General features: G+C 41.0%; 2 protein-coding genes across 13 annotated transcripts in view; one reads left to right on the plus strand and one right to left on the minus strand.

The window, feature by feature from the left end:
* capslb (calcyphosine-like b) overlaps positions 1–19,149 on the minus strand; it is a 39,056-nt gene that overhangs the window by 7,508 nt on the left and 12,399 nt on the right. The gene's annotated exons all lie outside the window — the stretch shown is intronic.
* The window catches only part of myo5b (myosin VB), a 30,682-nt gene that overhangs the window by 4,188 nt on the left and 7,345 nt on the right, over positions 1–19,149 (plus strand). For both annotated transcript variants that reach the window (XM_062030880.1, XM_062030881.1), the window contains exons 2-20: positions 10,633–10,743; positions 10,853–11,024; positions 11,094–11,238; positions 11,322–11,478; positions 11,887–12,030; positions 12,102–12,183; positions 12,264–12,371; positions 12,443–12,552; positions 12,624–12,889; positions 12,966–13,047; positions 13,114–13,254; positions 13,325–13,447; positions 13,520–13,603; positions 14,272–14,406; positions 15,756–15,853; positions 16,077–16,163; positions 16,365–16,476; positions 16,535–16,746; positions 16,834–16,990. In XM_062030880.1, coding sequence (XP_061886864.1) covers positions 10,633–10,743; positions 10,853–11,024; positions 11,094–11,238; positions 11,322–11,478; positions 11,887–12,030; positions 12,102–12,183; positions 12,264–12,371; positions 12,443–12,552; positions 12,624–12,889; positions 12,966–13,047; positions 13,114–13,254; positions 13,325–13,447; positions 13,520–13,603; positions 14,272–14,406; positions 15,756–15,853; positions 16,077–16,163; positions 16,365–16,476; positions 16,535–16,746; positions 16,834–16,990 — 2,526 coding nt within the window. The remainder of the gene's footprint in view (positions 1–10,632; positions 10,744–10,852; positions 11,025–11,093; positions 11,239–11,321; positions 11,479–11,886; positions 12,031–12,101; positions 12,184–12,263; positions 12,372–12,442; positions 12,553–12,623; positions 12,890–12,965; positions 13,048–13,113; positions 13,255–13,324; positions 13,448–13,519; positions 13,604–14,271; positions 14,407–15,755; positions 15,854–16,076; positions 16,164–16,364; positions 16,477–16,534; positions 16,747–16,833; positions 16,991–19,149) is intronic.

Consider the following 19,149-nt stretch of genomic DNA (forward strand, 5'->3'; position numbering starts at 1 on the left):
ATATATATATATATATATATATATATATATATATATATATACACTACCGTTCAAAAGTTTGGGGTCACCCAAACAATTTTGTGGAATATCCTTTATTTCTAAGAACAAGAATAGACTGTCAAGTTTCAGATGAAAGTTTTCTTTTTCTGGCCATTTTGAGCGTTTAATTGACCCCACAAATGTGATGCTCCAGAAACTCAATCTGCTCAAAGGAAGGTCAGTTTTGTAGCTTCTGTAACGAGCTAAACTGTTTTCAGATGTGTGAACATGATTGCACAAGGGTTTTCTAATCATCAATTAGCCTTCTGAGCCAATGAGCAAACACATTGTACCATTAGAACACTGGAGTGATAGTTGCTGGAAATGGGCCTCTATACACCTATGTAGATATTGCACCAAAAAGCAGACATTTGCAGCTAGAATAGTCATTTACCACATTAGCAATGTATAGAGTGTATTTCTTTAAAGTTAAGACTAGTTTAAAGTTATCTTCACTGAAAAGTACAGTGCTTTTCCTTCAAAAATAAGGACATTTCAATGTGACCCCAAGCTTTTGAACGGTAGTGTGTATATATATATATATACATATATATATATATATATAAAATAAATACTTGAATTTCGAAACATTGCTTAACCCTTGTGTGGTGTTCGGGTCTGTGGGACCCGTTTTAATTTTTTATTAAAAGAAAAATTATACAATTAATTATTTATTTTGAAGAAACAGGAATATAAAACATGTTTTTACTTATTTCACCTTTTTTTGTTAAGTACATAACTCCACATGTGTCCATTCATAGTTTTGATGTGACAATCTACAATGTAAATACCGTATTTTTTGGATTATAAATCGCAGTTTTTTTCATAGTTTGTCCAGGGGTGCAATTTATACTCTGGAGCAATTTATGTGTGAAATTATTAACACATTACCGTAAAATATCAAATCATATTATTTTAAATTGCCTTTCAAATGTCTATTCTTGGTGTTGGATTTTATCAAATACATTTCCCCAAAAAATGCGACTTATACTCCAGTGTGAAAAATATGTTTTTTTTTCCTTCTTTATTACGAATTTTCGGCCGGTGCGATTTATACTCCGGAGCGATTTATAATCCGAAAAATACGGTAATCATGAAAATAAAGAAAACACATTGAATGAGGAGAAGGTGTGTCCAAACTTTTGGCCTGTACTGTATATCTGCCAAAAATCCAATCTTTTGTGTAAATATTTTGACAAATAGGAGACGTATTACTTAAGTAAAAAAACAAGGCATGGTTCTTATACTTTCTGTAACATCCAGGAAGAAATTATGTCAGCCTGCTTGAAAAATGTCTCATCTATAAGTTGCAAGAAGGATCTTAGAGTTGATTTTATTTATATGTTTGCAATATTCCTCACGAGTAATGATTGATTGATTGAAACTTTAATTAGTAGATAGCACAGTACAGTACATATTCCGTACAGTTGACCACTAAATGGTAACACCCGAATACATTTTTCAACTTGTTTAAATCGGGGTCCACGTTAATCAATTCATGGTAAACCTTACGATGTTTTGAATCCATAAACTGTTATAAAATTGTACAACACTGAGTAGAAGGCAAGTTTTTATGGCGTACAAAAATCCCATATTTCACCAATTTCCCCAGGAAATTTCCTATATTTTCTTATGCAAATGTTGACGCTCCTCTGACCCGCAGAATCAGACACACAAAATTAAGGTGTTTGTTAAATCTCCTGATGTTGTTCAGCGCTAAATTAACCACAACATTGGCACCGCATTAAAGATTATGTCACTATTGGTCCAACGGTTCCTCAAAAATAATGCCTTAAAGCCTTGTCCCGCTGTTTACGACATATACGATTCATGTTTAAATAACTTTTACTGCAAATTAATATCCAAAAATCGGTAATAATTGGTATCGGTATTGGCCCAGTAAATCTGTAATATGTGCACCCCCCCGCCCCATGGAGTTAGAGCACTGCCAAACAATAAAAGACACATACAAATTAGAGATGTCCGATGATGGCTTTTTGGCGATATCCGATATTCTGATATTGTACAACTCTTAATTACCGATACCGATATATACAGTCGTGGAATTAACACATTATTATGCCTAATTTGGACAACCAGGTATGGTGAAGATAAGGTCCTTTTTTAAAAAAATAATAAAATAAAATAAGATAAATAAATTAAAAAAAAATTTTTGAATAAAAAAGAAAGTAAAACAATATAAAAACAGTTACAAAGAAACTAGTAATTAATGAAAATGAGTAAAATTAACTGTTAAAGGTTAGTATTATTAGTGGACCAGCAGCACACACAATCATGTGTGCTTACGGACTGTATCCTTTGCAGACTGTATTGATATATATTGATATATAATGTAGGAACCAGAATATTAATAACAGAAAGAAACAACCCTTTTGTGTGAATGAGTGTAAATGGGGGAGGGAGGTTTTTTGGGTTGGTGCACTAATTGTAAGTGTATCTTGTGTTTTTTATGTTGATTTAATTAAAAAAACAAAACGATACCGATAATTAAAAAAACAATACCGATAATTTCCGATATTACATTTTAAAGCGTTTAAAATCTTTAAATAATAAATTAAAAGCATTGAAATTAATATTGTCGAACATCTCTAATACAAATGTATATTTGCATGAACAGCATTTCCATTAACAACCACAACTCAAGATGTCATCACTCCCTGTAATTGTGATTTGGGACATTACCTGATGGAAATAACTCTTCTAACATGCCTATCTTTGTTCTCACGTCAAATCAGTGAGCATGAATACATATTTGTGTTTGTCTGTTTAATCATTTGGCTGTGCTGATCCATGGGTGTGTCACGCACTAACATTCATTTGTTGTAAACAACATCATTTTGTGTTGCTCCCCAGTTGTACATTGACACCAGCAGTTTATATTTTCTACTAAATTATCTTGTGTGACTCTACCAGCACACAGGTTTATTCTATGCAAAGGTTATTTTTAATTACATGTAGCAGTAATGACGAGAGTGTGATTAAGGCTGATGCAGACTCCTGCCGCGCCTTTTATGTTACTTATTCATTTTATTTCCTTGCTATAGGAGGGTTGCATATGACGTAGGGTGGTCCCAATACCAGTATTTTAGTACCGGTACCAAAATGTATATCGATACTTTTCTAAATAAAAGGGACCACAAAAAATGGCATTATTGGCTTTTTTTTAAACAAAAAAATCTTATGGTACATTAAACATATGTTTCTTATTGCAATTTAGTACTTAATAAAATAGTGAACATACTAGACAACTTGTCTTTTAGTAGTAAGTAAACAAACAAAGGCTCCTAATTTGTCTGCTGACGTATGCAGTAACATATTGTGTCATTTATCAATCTATTATTTTGTCAAAATTATAAAGGACAAACTGTAAAAATTGATTATTAATCCACTTGTTCATTTACTGTTAATATCTGCTTATTTTCCGTTTCAACATGTTCTATCTACATTTCTGTTTAAATGTAATAATCACTTATTCTTCTGTTGTTTGGATACTTTACATTAGTTTTGGATGATACCACACATTTAGGTATCGATCCGATACCAAGTAGTTACAGGATCATACTTTGGTCATATACAAAGTCCTCATGTGTCCAAGCACGTATTTCCTGAGTTCATAAACATATTCATTTTTAAAAAAGGAAAAAATATTTTGTGACAATAAAAAATATTGATGTAATCATAGAAGTATCGACTACATACACTCTTGTACTTGATATCATTACAGTGGATGTCAGGTGTAGATCCATCCATGGCAGTTGTTTGCATTCAGGAACGCATCATTAATGGTGACGCCGGTGAGCTACGATGTGTAGTGAAGCATGTTTTTAGACTTAGACTTCCTTTTATTGTCATTCAAATTTGAACTTTGCAGTACAGATAAGAACAAAATTGTGTTGCATTAGCTCATGGTAGTGCAGGATAAAAAAAGCTATAAGGTGCAGATATAAATAAATAGATTACTGTACAGATAAATTGCACATTTGCATATGCATCCACGTTTATGGATGTATGTTATATTGTCCTTACATTCCAGCGAGTTAATCCATTTTGGGGGGGAATTGAGGGGATTATTTTAAAGGCCTACTGAAAGCCACTACTACCGACCACGCAGTCTGATAGTTTATAAATCAATGATGAAATCTTAACATTGCAACACATGCCAATACGGCCGGGTTAACTTATAAAGTGCAATTTTAAATTTCCCGCGAAATATCCTGCTGAAAACGTCTCGGTATGATGACGTTTGCGCGTGACGTCACGGATTGTAGCGGACATTTTGGGACACCATTGTGGCCAGCTTTTAAGTTGTCTGTTTTCATCGCAAAATTCCACAGTATTCTGGACATCTGTGTTGGTGAATCTTTTGCAATTTGTTCAATGAACAATGGTGACAGCAAATTAGAAAGCTGTAGGTGGGAAGCGGTGTATTAGCGGCCGGCTGCAGCAACACAAACACGTAGAGAACTGGGACAACAGAGACTCTTACCAGGAGGACTTTGAGTTGGATACGTGAGTACGCAGCTGCGGCTTCCAAACATTTGATCGCTTGCCCGTACGTGCGTGCCGCTATGTGCATGTCACGTACGTGACTTTGGGGAAATATATGTGCTACCGTATTTCCTTGAATAGCCGCAGGGGCGCTAATTAATTTAAAACCTCTTCTCACTCCTGCGGTTACCAAAACCATGCGGAATGAGCAAGCATGCTCTAATTATTTTAAAACCTCTTCTCACTCCGGCGCATACCTTATCATTAAAAACACATTTAATAAAAAAAACGTTATTATGATCTTACCTTTACTTGTAGATGGGTCCATGTGCAGCTGCTTCTGATCAAAGGCAGTCTTTCTCATCTTTCTTCAATTTTAAAAGTCTCTGGAGATATTCCTTTAATTATTACCTCCTGCTTCGATTGAAAGTCCAGTTTAGAAAACGGTTTTATTTTAGATATGTAATCCTCCATGTTAAAAGTGCAAGCAAACAATTGCTGCATGCTTGCTGCTTGTTGTCTTCTTCTGCAGTACCTGTCTCCTGCAGTACTGGTAGTCGCAAGAAGGATCGCTAGCGCCCTCTACCACCTGGAGGCGGGAGTCATTTAATGACTCATATTTGACCCGGCGGAAGTGCCAAGCATGCGCTAATTATTTTGCGAAACGAGTTTGACCCGGCTGTAATTCTAGGCAGGCGAATACTATATTCCCGGCGCCAATTCAAGGAAATACGGTATATGAACTTTGCGGAGGTGAACGGTATTTTGGGCTGTGGGATTGAGTGTGTTGTGCGGGTGTTTGATTTGTATTGGCGGGTTATATGGACGGGAGGGGGGAGGTGTTTGTTATGCGGGATTAATTTGTGGCATATTAAATATAAGCCTGGTTGTGTTGTGGCTAATAGAGTATATATATGTCTTGTGTTTATTTACTGTTTTAGTCATTCCCAGCTGAATATCAGGTCCCACCCGCCTCTCACAGCATCTTCCCTGTCTGAATCGCTTCCACTGCCCTCTAATCCTTCACTCTCACTTTCCTCATCCACGAATCTTTCATCCTCGCTCAAATCAATGGGGTAATCGTCGCTTTCTCGGTCCAAATCGCTCTCGCTGCTGGTGGCCATGATTGTAAACAATGTGCAGATGTGAGGAGCTCCACAACCTGTGACGTCACGCTACTTCAGGTACAGGCAAGGCTTTTTTATCAGCGACCAAAAGTTGCGAACTTTATCGTCGATGTTTTCTACTAAATCCTTTCAGCAAAAATATGGCAATATCGCGAAATGATCAAGTATGACACATAGAATGGATCTGCTATCCCCGTTTAAATAAGAAAATCTCATTTCAGTAGGCCTTTAATGCGTTCAAGAGTCTTATGGCCTGAGGGAAGAAGCTGTTGCAGAACCTGGAGGTTCGGCTACGGAGGCTGCGGAACCTCTTTCTAGAGTCCAGCGGTGAAAACAGTCCTTGGTGGGTGTGGGAAGAGTCTGCAGATTTTCTGAGCCCTGGTCAGGCAGCGGCTTTTTGCGATCTCCTGGATAGGAGGAAGAGGAGTCCTCATGATCTTTTCCGCCGTCCTCACCACTCTCTGCAGAGACTTCCAGTCTGAGGCACTGCAGGCTGCAGACGCCGAGCGTCTCTGAAAGCGAATAGAAAGTGGGCTGGACCTGAACGGGCCTGGACGCCATGGTTCCCTCAGGCTGAATCCCTTTTTGATAGACAGCTTTATAAGCGAATCAGCAATCTTAAAATATAAATCCCCACCAGAGCATTTTTTAAGTTTCGTTCCATTGTTCCATGTTGATATGGAGACTTTTATAATCCCCGAGTTGACGTTTTTTTTTTGTAAAATCTAGCATCTTTATATATTTTCTGTTATTGGAGACTGTAGTCATGTTGTAGCTGAAAATGAGCTTCCCCTACTTGAAAGACCAGCAGCCGCCACTGGTATACAGCCTGTGTTACATTGTGCAATAATAATCATTATGACAATAGAGCCAAACGATAAACGAAAAAATGTATGTTAATAAATAAATGATAAATGGGTTATACTTGTATAGCGCTTTTCTACCTTCAAGGTACTCAAAGCGCTTTGACAGTATTTCCACATTCATCCATTCACACACACTGATGGCGGGAGCTGCCATGCAAGGCGCTAACCAGCAGCCATCAGGAGCAAGGGTGAAGTGTCTTGCCCAAGGACACAACGGACGTGACTAGGATGGTAGAAGGTGGGGATTGAACCCCAGTAACCAGCAACCTTCCGATTGCTGGCACGGCCACTCTACCAACTTCGCCACGCCGTTAATACAAATTACTAATTACACAAATGACTAATTACACAATTTTGTTTTTAAATGTATGTACAACATGTTTAGCCTTTTTTTTTTTTTAAACTAGATGCATCATCAACAATTATGCAAATTGTATGATAGCGTCATTGAACAATGAACACGCCCCCACCACTACAAGTACATTGGCAAGCTGTTTCTGCTTGCTCTTACTTTGTGTGTAGCATAATCAGCGTGAGTCCTCCAGCCCTCCAGTGATAATAATACTTGTAAGAAATGTAGTTTATTTTCCACAATGGAGGTGATGACTTTTTACTCAGGGGAGTGGCTCTATGGATGGCACTTAATTTCGTTAACACAATAAAGGGATTATATTCCATTCTGCTCTGTGTCTGGATAAACACAGTAGCTGCTAGCCATCAGCCACAGGACCAAAAGTAAAATATCAGCAAACAGGATCAGCATGGAAAGGTATTAACCGATCACATTGGCCCATACTAATTGGTGGCCAATCAATTGGCGCATCTCAAATTAGCATGTTAGCTGGATTAGGATTTTTCTATGTGTAGGCCTATAGTAGTTTTTTCCCCCCCTCAGTCCAAAGACAAGAGTCTATACTGTTTGTCTCCATGTGCCTACCAGTCAGTTTGGGGGTAGACTCCAGCCCAGAGATGTGCATGAACAGAAAATTAATAAATATGTGACATAACTTTTCTATGGTACCCCCTTTGTAAAAATAACATTTTAACCAGTCCTTTCTGTCTCCCGTTGCTGATTGTTTGAGGCGTGTTCGACTTTCACGCAAACCTGCGTGACAACTCCCCCCACACCCAAAGATTCTCTATTGTTCAGATGCTTTGTTGTGGAATTCATTAACCAACTGAATCCTGACCCCCACCCCTCCACACAAACATGGGTCTCTGCATGTTGCATGCGTGTGACGCATCGAAACATCAGTTCTTCATTGGATGTTGTTACTATGGCGCCAGTTCTAGTCAAGTGTTTACCTTCTGTCCTGCTGAATAGCTCATTGCCACATTTACTTTGCTAGTTTGATGTTGACAAATTCTGCTAACTATACAATCATTTAGCTGATATTGTTGACATTAATGTCCCACAGAAGGACAATGTGGATTCATAGTTGTTCATCCAACGCTGAGATTTCTTGTGTATAGATCGCCATCATTTATTAATTGAATTCAATAAAGACCATTCACCTCTTTTTATCAACACTATCCTTCACACACACTTTGTTCCCACCCATTGTTTTGTCTTTCTAGCTAATAGCTAATGCTAGCGAGTGAGAGAGCGTATATTTTTGCTGGCAACTTCAAGCATAATAATTTGCCAAGACACAGCTCATATTTCAAAAAGCTTGTGAGCTGGGGCACTTGTAAGCAGTGTTCATTTTGACAACAGTTTTTTAATTTAGTTTTAGTCATAGTTTTTCACAAAAATGTATTTTAGATAGGTCATATTTTGGTCATTTACTAAGTTTTAATTCACTAAATTTCTCAACATTTTACTTAACTAAAATTATAGTAAATTGTGTCGACTAAAGTACAAAGTATAATGGACAACGCATCTTTGAAGCTGTCTTGAAAGGACTTTTATTAATTATTTATTATTGCAGAGCATCTCAAAAACTAGATTCACAACAAGACCTGCTCTCTATGAACATTTCAATGAGTACACTTCACACTAACTTTATTGCGTTTTATTATTTTTTGTTGAAATTAAGCAATTAAAAAATAAATGTTGATTAGTAAATGATTAAAATGGTCACATGAAGAAACAAGCTAGTTTGATTCTATATTGTGTATAACTACACTGAGTGTGCACAATTGTCTTGGCCACTGCCCATTTAAATATAGCAACCATTATTATAAATCTAGACTGTATATATATTTATATATATATATATATATATATATATATATATATATATATATATATATATATATATATATATATATATATATATATATATCTTACATACCTGTCTTCCTTTGTTCGTTGTCAAGTTGTGCAATTAATAGCTGAACAGTGTGCCGAAGACATCGATTATAGTACACTGTACAAGTATCTTGCTTATTAAATTGGCGGGCAAGCTCGCCTGTCGTGTACTAAGAAAGTAGTGATTGAGTAAGCAGCCTTGCTACTTCTCTACTGCCTTTAATAATGACAGTAATTCAGTACAGTATGAGTCATTTGGAAATATTACTTTAGGCCTATAGTTACTGTTGCACAGATGTCCTGATGATTAGCCTACAGATGGCGCTTCAAGTTGGTCGTATTTTTACCTGAGAAAATCCAGCCACTAGGTTTACAATGTGTCTTGTTGTCTACCGTTGCAAAGTTGATATGTGTCCTTATACCTTCTCTTCTCTTTCTTTCAGGTGTAAAAGACATTTTGTATTGATGTGTGTAACAATACAGTAGGGATATAACAATATGAGAATGTTTTTAAACATAACTAAAATAAATAGACACTGTTAGAAAACCCACTATTTTGCATGTCTTGTATTTCTTTTGCGTCACTGAAATGTTTTAGTCTTAGTGTTTTATCTGCCTTAGTAGCTAAACTTGTATTGTTGTGCTGTAAATATTGGTGTACTGTAGCACTTTAAGATGTATTTAAATGAAAAGTGGGTAACAAATAAAATTTATTTTAATTATTAAGCACTTCTGGCGGGTGTTGTCTGTCCAACTCTGTTCAGCAGCACTTGAATGCACCGTAAAACACCCCGTCTCTTTTCCTCTAAGGCAGGGATACCAAACATGCGGCCCGCGGGCCGGGCTAGGCCCGCAAACAGTTTCAATCTGGCCCGCGAGATGAGTTTGCCAAGTGTAAAATTAAGCTTCATTTTTTAATTTAAAAAACTGCTGTTCTAAATGTGTCCACTGGATGTCGCAATAGCAATTCTGTATACCAAGCAAGAGGTACACGGTAAAGCAGGGCTGCGATTCCTCCCCATCGACCCAACGTAAAACAAACAGGAGTAAAATAAACAATTGGTAACCCCACTTTAAATGCTGATTGAATATCTTATTTGCTCAGACAATAATGTGCTGATATAAGTTTGGATTGGAGTATGTTGTTTTTTAACAGGGAAAGACTTATGTTTCTTCTTTTCATGTTAGCATTTAAGCTAGCAAGCTGGCATTAGTAAGTCCAATGTGAGTTCATCAAAGTGGAGTTATCAATCTTGGTTTTTTTAGATCATTTTAATTTAAAAGGGTAATACTAATCGTCGGTAGTTTTGCTGTGGTCATCATCATTAGTATGTCGTTACATTTCTACGATACAGTCTTGTTTCCCAGTGAAAAATCCAAACGGTATCTTTCATACTCAGTAGTTCTGATTAGATCCTCGCTGTGATTTACCCCGTCCCTCTCCTGCATGCTACTGTGATTGGATGGATTCCTAACTTGTCACACCCGCCTAAAGACGTATTTAAATATGATTGGATTTCATCTTTGTCAACATTTTCGTTTCGTTTTCATTCGTCAATTTCATCATTGTTTTTGTCAACGTGCGTTTGTTGTGATTTTTTATTGTCCTATTTTAGTCAGGGGAAAATAGGTCGTTGACGATAACTAACAAAATAACACTGCTCGTAAGCCGAGGTACGACTGTATTAAGTCCTTGGTGGTTTCCTTGGTTAACTGTTTAGCATTCCTAATCCCTATGATGGTAACTTGCTCATTGCTGTGTTTAGCTCCATATTGCAAGTCAGATATCAGCAGCTCATTGCCACATTGACGTTGGGGTCGTGTTGATGTGTTTCAGTACACGCGGGTGTGGATCCCGGACGAGGAACACATATGGAAGGCTGCGGAGATCACCAGAGATTACAAGCAAGGAGAGTCGGTGCTCTACCTCAAACTGGAGGATGGCCCGGTATTGAAGCAACATGTTTGTTTTCATTGTTAAGCCTCTGTGTGTAGAAAGTCTTCTTGTTTGATAGTTAGTTAGCTAGGTAATGTTGACGAGCCCACTACCTTCTCAGCTTTTGGAGTATCCTGTGGGTCCGAAGAGCAACCCTCTTCCATTCCTGCGGAACCCTGACATTCTAGTTGGGGAGAACGACCTGACCGCTCTCAGCTACCTTCACGAACCCGCCGTCCTGCACAACCTGCGAGTGCGTTTCCTGGAGTCCAACCACATCTACACATACTGCGGTCAGTCTCCCTATAAACCAGCATCATGTTGCACATGGGCACTTTTGAGCATTGACTTTTTGTGTGCAGGCATTGTCCTGGTGGCCATCAACCCTTATGAGAATCTGCAGATCTACGGGGAGGAGGTCATCAATGCCTACAGCGGACAGAACATGGGTGACATGGACCCGCACATTTTTGCTGTGGCCGAAGAAGCGTACAAGCAGATGGCGAGGTCAGACTGTGTCTTCTTGGAAGCCATGATGGTAAACATAACAGGTCGTCCCGTGTGTTTAATTTTTTGCTTTGGGGTTCTAGAGACGAGAGGAACCAATCCATCATCGTGAGTGGAGAGTCTGGAGCAGGGAAGACTGTTTCTGCAAAGTACGCCATGCGTTTCTTTGCCACAGTCGGCGGCTCAAGCAATGACAGCAACGTGGAGGAGAAAGTCCTCGCCTCCAGTCCCATCATGGAGGTTAGTTCAGCCACCTCATTGAGGTAAGACTAGTCCTATCTACTCATGATGCTGAATCCAGTACAGCCTTGTTCCATCACAGACTTGGCCCAGGACACTATAGTCCTATCCAGTCCAGTCATTCAAGTGAGCTGGTTCTTGTCCAGTTCCTTTTATGGAGGTGATCCCAGCCAACACAGTCCTAAAACATCAAAGAGATCAATCTAGTCTAGAGTTGGGGGTGGGCTCAATATATTCCAGGTTCATCACACAGATGGATGTAGTCTATAGAAGTCCAGTCAAATGCCTTCTTAGTGGGCCATTGAGTTTTGGTGCAGGACAGTTCATGGACACTTTGGGAACTCATGAAGTGTGTTACGTTGTGTTTATGAAATGTATTTCTCCTAATCCACTTCCTGTCTTGACCAGGCTATCGGGAACGCCAAGACCACGCGGAATGATAACAGCAGTCGCTTCGGGAAGTACATTGAGATCGGATTCAGTCAAAACTACCACATCATTGGCGCTAACATGCGCACATATCTGCTGGAGAAGTCACGGGTTGTCTTCCAGGTGGGTGTTAATTTACAGTAGGATGAAATGTGCCACATTAGTCTGAGCTTGCTTTTCCTACCTTCTTGCAGGCTGAAGAAGAGCGTAATTATCACATCTTCTACCAGCTGTGTGCCTCCGCCTCGTTGTCCGAGCTGCAAGATCTCAGCCTAAGTGAGTCGACACATTTTTTAATTTCTCTCAAACATGATGAGCATGTCTCAGCTACCGTCTTCTGCTTGGCCACCGCCCAGCCAGCGCACAAGACTTCGCCTACACGTCAATGGGAGAGAATATCTTCATAGAGGGTGTGAGCGACGCAGATGACCTCACCAAGACCAGACAGGCCTTCAGACTGCTGGGTGGGTGATGAACACGAGACCCCACCTTTTTTTTCACAGTGATAAGCATCAAGTCTTTGGTGTGTGGGCAGGCATCAAAGACGCCAGTCAGAACGGCATCTTCAAGGTCCTGGCATCCATCCTGCATTTGGGAAACATCGAGATCTACTCTGAGAGGGACGGCGAGTCCTGCCATGTCTCGGTGCGTCCACAGGGACCACATGTGATCTGCAGCTTATTGCTAAGGTCTTCCTCTGTGTGCTTGTCTTTCAGAGCGATGATGTCCATCTGAAGCATTTCTGCCGGCTGCTGGGCCTGGAGCCTCCGCAGATGGAGCACTGGCTCTGTCACAGGAAGTTGGTCACGACGTCCGAGACGTACATTAAGAATATGTCGAGCAAGCAAGCGACCAATGCTCGCAACGCCCTCGCCAAGCACATTTACGCCCGCATGTTTGACTGGATCGTGGCGCACATTAACGTGGCGCTGCACACGACCTCCAAACAGCACTCCTTCATCGGTGTCCTGGACATCTACGGGTGCACACTCGCTATGCCTACCATCTGAGCGCGGTCCACACGCATGTACCTGACCTCGTCTTCTGTGTCTACGCAGATTCGAAACCTTCGAAGTGAACAGCTTTGAGCAGTTCTGCATCAACTATGCCAACGAGAAACTGCAACAGCAGTTCAACTCGGTGAGTCTTTGAGGGCATTGCTTTTGAGACGCCACCTAAGCCCGGATGCCTCTGTCTTGTGTGCAGCATGTGTTCAAGTTGGAGCAAGAGGAGTATATGAAGGAGCAGATCCCCTGGACCCTGATCGACTTCTACGACAACCAGCCATGTATCGACTTGATCGAGGCACGACTTGGCGTGCTAGACCTGCTAGACGAGGAGTGCAAAGTGGGTCAGGTGTTGATGTTGAAATGAGGGACTTTAGCGTTGTTGGTCTACTTTCTTCTTCCTGTTTCAGGTGCCCAAAGGAACAGATCAGAACTGGGCCCAGAAGCTCTACAAGCGGCACGGCAGCAGCGCACACTTCCAGAAACCTCGAATGTCCAACACCTCCTTCATCATCAACCACTTTGCTGACGATGTAAGTCAACCTTCGGGTCACCTGACCCGCATCGTCACAGGTCTCATTAGTCATATGTTGTTGGACCGGCAGGTGGCGTACGAGTGCGACGGCTTCCTGGAGAAGAACCGAGACACCGTTTATGATGAGCAGATCAACATCCTGAAGGCTAGTCAGGTGCGTTGCTGCAAAGTTGTCATGTGATTAATCATGAAAGGTCAAACGAGCAGTAGAACCTAGCCGAGAAACCCTCTTCTAACGCTGTAACTCGTCAGTGTTGTTGATCCCAACACAATTCCATACTGTTGTTTTTTCAACACAAAACCGTTTTGTCTACAAGGATTCTGAATTGAATGCTGTCAATTTTGGCCGGGGCAATAGCTCAGTCTGTAAATTGAGTCTTGGTTTCAAAGCCCAATGTAAACCAAAACAAAAGTTGTTGGAGAGATGCTGACAAACTACTGTTAAAGTTATGTTGACCAAGGCCATACAGATGCTCTTAAAGAGACTTCAAATAATGTTTAGGTAATTAAAACCACTAAACAGTTATAGCATATTTTGTAAAAGGGAGGACAGGACGTACATCACTTTGAGGGGATGTTAATAACATTTCTCCAGTAATGGTGCAAGTATTCTTGTGCCTTGACTGTGACATTACTTCCATAACGCAAATAGTTGCTGTTACTTGTCTGGTTGGCAAAGAAAATCTTGGTCTGTTTTTGGGTAATTTTTAAAAGTAATAGTGCCTTTAAGGCATATTTCATTGCAGAGGTCAGATCCTCAGATCATCCCGCACAACTGGAAGGCAAGTCTGAATGCCAACATGGCTACATGTTTGCCTTCAGGTTGAGCTGGTCGCCGACCTTTTCAGCGACAAAGATGGCGGCTCCTCCCTCAAGACGTCCAAAGTGAACGTGCGTGCTGCCAAGTCGGCCCCCAAAGCCTCCAACAAGGAGAACAGGAAGACTGTTGGCTTGCAAGTGAGCTTCTCTTCTTCTTTTTTCTGTCACGTTCTCTTGGTATTACAACTATATTTATATATATGTGTGTGTGTATATATAGATGTGTATGTGTGTATATATACACTATATTTCCAAAAGTATTTGGCCTCCTGCCTTTACTCACATATGAACTTGAAGTGCCATCCCATGGAATTGTCCAAAATGTTTTGGTATCCTGGAGCGTTCAAAGTTCCTTTCACTGGAACTAAAAGGCCAAGACCAACTCCTGAAAAACCAACCCCACACCATAATTCCTCCTCCACCAAATTTCACACTCGGCACAATGCAGTCCGAAATGTAGCGTTCTCCTGGCAACCTTCAAACCCAGACTCGTCCATCAGATTGCCAGATGGAAAAGTGTGATTCATCAGTCCAAAGAACACGTCTCCACTGCTCTAGAGTCCAGTGGGGACGTGCTTTACACCACTGTATCCCACACTTTGCATTGGACTAGGTGATGTATGGCTTAGATGCAGCTGCTCGGCCATGGAAACCCATTCCATGAAGCTCTCTGCGTACTGTACGTGGGCTAATTGGAAGGTCACATGAAGTTTGGAGCTCTGTAGCAACTGACTGTGCAGAAAGTCTTTGCACTATGCGCTTCAGCACCCGCCGACCCCTCTCTGACAGTTTACGTGGCCTACCACTTGGTGGCTGGGTTGCTGTTGTTCCCAAACTCTTCACTTTTCTTATAATAAAGTGGATTTTGGAATATTTAGGAGCGAGGACATTTCACGACTGGATTTGTTGCACAGGTGGCATCCTATGACAGTTCCACGCTGGAAATCACTGAGAGCGGCCCATTCTTTCACAGATGTTTGTAGAAACAGTCTCCATGCCTAAGTGCTTGATTGTATACACCGGGCCAAGTGATTAGGACACCTGATTCTCATCACTTGGATGGGTGGCCAAATACTTTTGGCAATACAGTGTGTATATATAGTGTATATAAAGCAAAACTGCATATTTCAGAGTGGCCTTTTATTGCGGGCAGCCTAAGGAACACCTGTGCATTAATCAGGCTGTTTAATCAGCATCTTGATTTGCCACACCTGTGAGGTGGTACGGATTATCTTGGAAAAGAAGAAATGCTCACTAACACAGATTTAGGAAGATTTGTGAACAATATCTGAGAGGAATAGGTCTTTAGTGTACATAGAAAAAGTTTTAGATCTGTGGGTTCAACTCATGAAAAATGGGAGCAAAAACAAAAGTGTTGCGTTTATATTTTTGTGTATACACACGTGTGTATATATATATATACATATATATATATATATTTCAAATGCATATACATAACAGTACATATATTTATGACGTGTCTTCAGTTCCGTAGCTCTCTGCATCTTCTCATGGAGACGCTGAACGCCACCACGCCTCACTATGTGCGCTGCATCAAACCCAACGACTTCAAGGAGGCCTTCTCGTGAGTCCGCTGCTCTTCTTCCTCTTCTGCTTTGTGTGTTCCATCTGAGAAAGGAAGGTGGCGCTACTGAAGCTCCTCGGGAAGGCTTAATGCTCATACAGGAACTTGTTGTAATGATACATTCCGATGAGTTTTTGTCACCTGTCCGTCAAGTGAACTCAGATAGTCCAAAAAGGTTCTGAGCGAGGACTTGCATGACGTTGATGTATATCTGTGCGTGCAGGTTCGACTCGCGGCGAGCCGTACAGCAGCTGCGAGCGTGCGGCGTCCTTGAGACCATCCGCATCAGCGCTGCCGGATACCCGTCCAGGTAACCCGCTTGGTCTTCCTCATGCTGCTGAGTCACCACCAGGAGGTGGCTCATAAAGTTTCCGCTATGCTATAGCTTGCTCAGCAGATTGTGGCTCCACGGTGTCACGTGACAGGAGGCGTGCACCGTTCTAGGGTTTTGCAGTTTCCAACCGGGAAGTGAGTCTGATGCCATCTACCGGTTATTGTTGTGCTTGGGCAGGTGGACATACGGTGACTTCTTCAGCAGGTATCGTGTCTTGATGCACAAGTCGGACATGTTGTGTGCAGACAAGAAGTTGGTGTGTAAGAAGCTTCTGGAGACGCTAATCAAGGTAAGACTTCTTTGCAGGACTTCTGTGTCCCTCCTCTCACAAGTTTTGTGTGTGTCAGGATAAAGACATGTTCCAGTTTGGAAAGACCAAGATCTTCTTCCGGGCCGGCCAGGTGGCCTACTTGGAGAAGTTGCGGGCCGACAAATTCCGCGCCGCCTGCATTATGATCCAGAAAACGGTACGCGGATGGCTGCACCGTGTCCGATACCAGAAGATCCGCAAGTCTGCCATCCTGTTGCAGAGATACGGGCGAGGCTACTTGGCGCGCAGGTCAGTTTTGCTTGATGCAGGTCATGTGCCCATGAAGGAGTGGGGGCTCCACGCACCTCCCCTGTTTATTATTTCAAATGTCCTCAGGTACGCCGAATATTTGCGCCTTACACGCGCCGCCATGGTCTGTCAGAAGAATTACCGCATGGTCAGGGAGCGCCGTGCCTATCTCACGGTGCGCAATGCTGCCGTGGTCATCCAGGCCTTCACCCGAGGAATGTTCACCCGCAAGATCTACAACCAGGTGATGCACACGCACCCAAGTCCTACAATTCCTACTAGTATGTTGTATAGCCATGGCATAATTGAATTGACACGTCTTTACCAATGCAGTCGCAGGTGATCTAGCTCCATTTGAGTCTTTGTATTTTATTTTTGGACCCCGACTTAAACAAGTTGAAAAACTTATTCGGGTGTTACCATTTAGTGGTCAATTGTACGGAATATGTACTTCACTGTGCAACCTACTAATAAAAGTCTCAATCAATCAATCAATCAATATTTACATAAGGAATTGTATTAGTTATCATCAATTGCTCGGTTGCAAGCACGTGACGTAAAGGCCGTCCTCCCTGATGGATGGCAAACATCAATCAATATGACTACCGTATTTTTCTGGACTATAAGGCGCACTGCTGAGTGAGTCTAATCAGGTCTATTTTCATAGATAAGGCGCATTAAAGGGGTCATATTAGGATTTTTTTGTAAATGTAAAAGACTCCCTTGTGGTCTACATAACATGTAATGGTTGTTCTTTGGTCAAAATGTTGCATAGATGATGTTTTACAGATCATCTTTAAGACGCTTCCTGGCAGTCACTTCAGGATGCGCCGTTTTGTGGGCGGTCTTATTTACGTGGCTAACTTTGACGGCGTCTTCTCCCCGTCATCTTTGTTATAGCGGTGTAGCGTGCAAGGACGGGAGTGGAAGAAGTGTCAAAAGATGGAGCTAACTGTTTGAATTACATTCAGACTTTACTTCAATCAATAACGGAGCAGCATCTCCACATCCGTGGCTCACTAGTGCAACAACAAATGTGTCCTGTGAAAAAACGTCTGACCAGGAACTCTCTAATAACTAAAGTTCCTTGAGTGAATAATGTAAACTCACTACATCTGTAGTTTTTAGCGCTTTCATATCGAGTTTACTGACAGATATAAGTTACAACTTTACACTACTTTATATTAGAAATGCCCCATGACAAGAAGGTAGAGAAAAAGAAGAAGCTTATCGACTACGTTGTCGGCACGGACTACAATGCCGGACGTGCGCAAATTTTCAGGACTTATGCAGATCCCAAAAACAGATCAGCGGGTACCAGAAGGTACCAGAAGGTAAGAAAAGTTGCTTTTGCATAGTATTGCAAGACAAAACGGCAGATAATGTGTCCGTTAATGGGTGCCATTTTGCGGTCCTTATACACACACCATAATAATACTCGTACTTCTGACTACGGTAGCCGTAATGCACTGACAATCCATCAAGCGGTGCAGCTTCAAAGTCGTACTAAAACATTTTGAAAGATTTTTGAGCGCCGTGTGTAATGTTATATATTTTCAATGGAACATTTGAAGCTTTGGTATTGTCTACTAGCGTCATATTGCAGTCGACACGTATCTCTTATGTGTGACTACCATCTACTGGTCACTCTTATCATTGCACCATGTACCAAATAAAATTGCTTCAAGGTCGGTAAGCACAACCAGAATTATTCCGTAAATTAGGCGCACCGGGTTATAAGCCGTCGATTTTTGAGAAAATGAAAGGATTTTAATTGCGCCTTATAGTCCAAAAAATACGATACTTCTTATTTACCTTTTAGCAGTGTACAAGTAGGTGCATTTTAAAGGTTTAGTGGCAAAAATACAAGCCAAATATCTTGAAAAAATATGTGAAAGTGATGGAGCGGATCCATACTCTTAAGAAGAAATACCTTTGTAAAGATTTAAATGATTCAAAATCACCAGAGTGGACTTTTATTGACGTTGACTTGTCAAGCTGCAGTCCAACGAGTCTATAGCGACCACTCAAGGGAAACGGCAAATCGGCCACTATACGCAGGTTGCCATGACGATATCACACGATGAGACATTGAGTAATGGCGATGGTTGTCGATGAGGAGAGTGCTGCTTCTTGCTGATTCGTTGAAAGTTTGGGGGAAAATGAGGGAGCGTGCTCGTTTTCTGCGGTATAATATGACATGTATGTGGAAGTAAGTGTCACACGTACGGCAGCGTCCGCCACGTATTAGAACGCCCATAGTAGGATTATATCAGCCGTAAGCGAGCAGCATAGTAAATTGCTGGTATTTATTAAGTGGTCATACTTAAACATTGTGGAAGAAAGCACAAAACAATTGATATTATAGCAAGTTTATCCTAAAAAAGAGTCAACAGTTCAATA

Source organism: Entelurus aequoreus, linkage group LG21, assembly GCF_033978785.1.
Source record: "Entelurus aequoreus isolate RoL-2023_Sb linkage group LG21, RoL_Eaeq_v1.1, whole genome shotgun sequence".
In the NCBI taxonomy this organism is placed as follows: Eukaryota; Metazoa; Chordata; class Actinopteri; order Syngnathiformes; family Syngnathidae; genus Entelurus; species Entelurus aequoreus.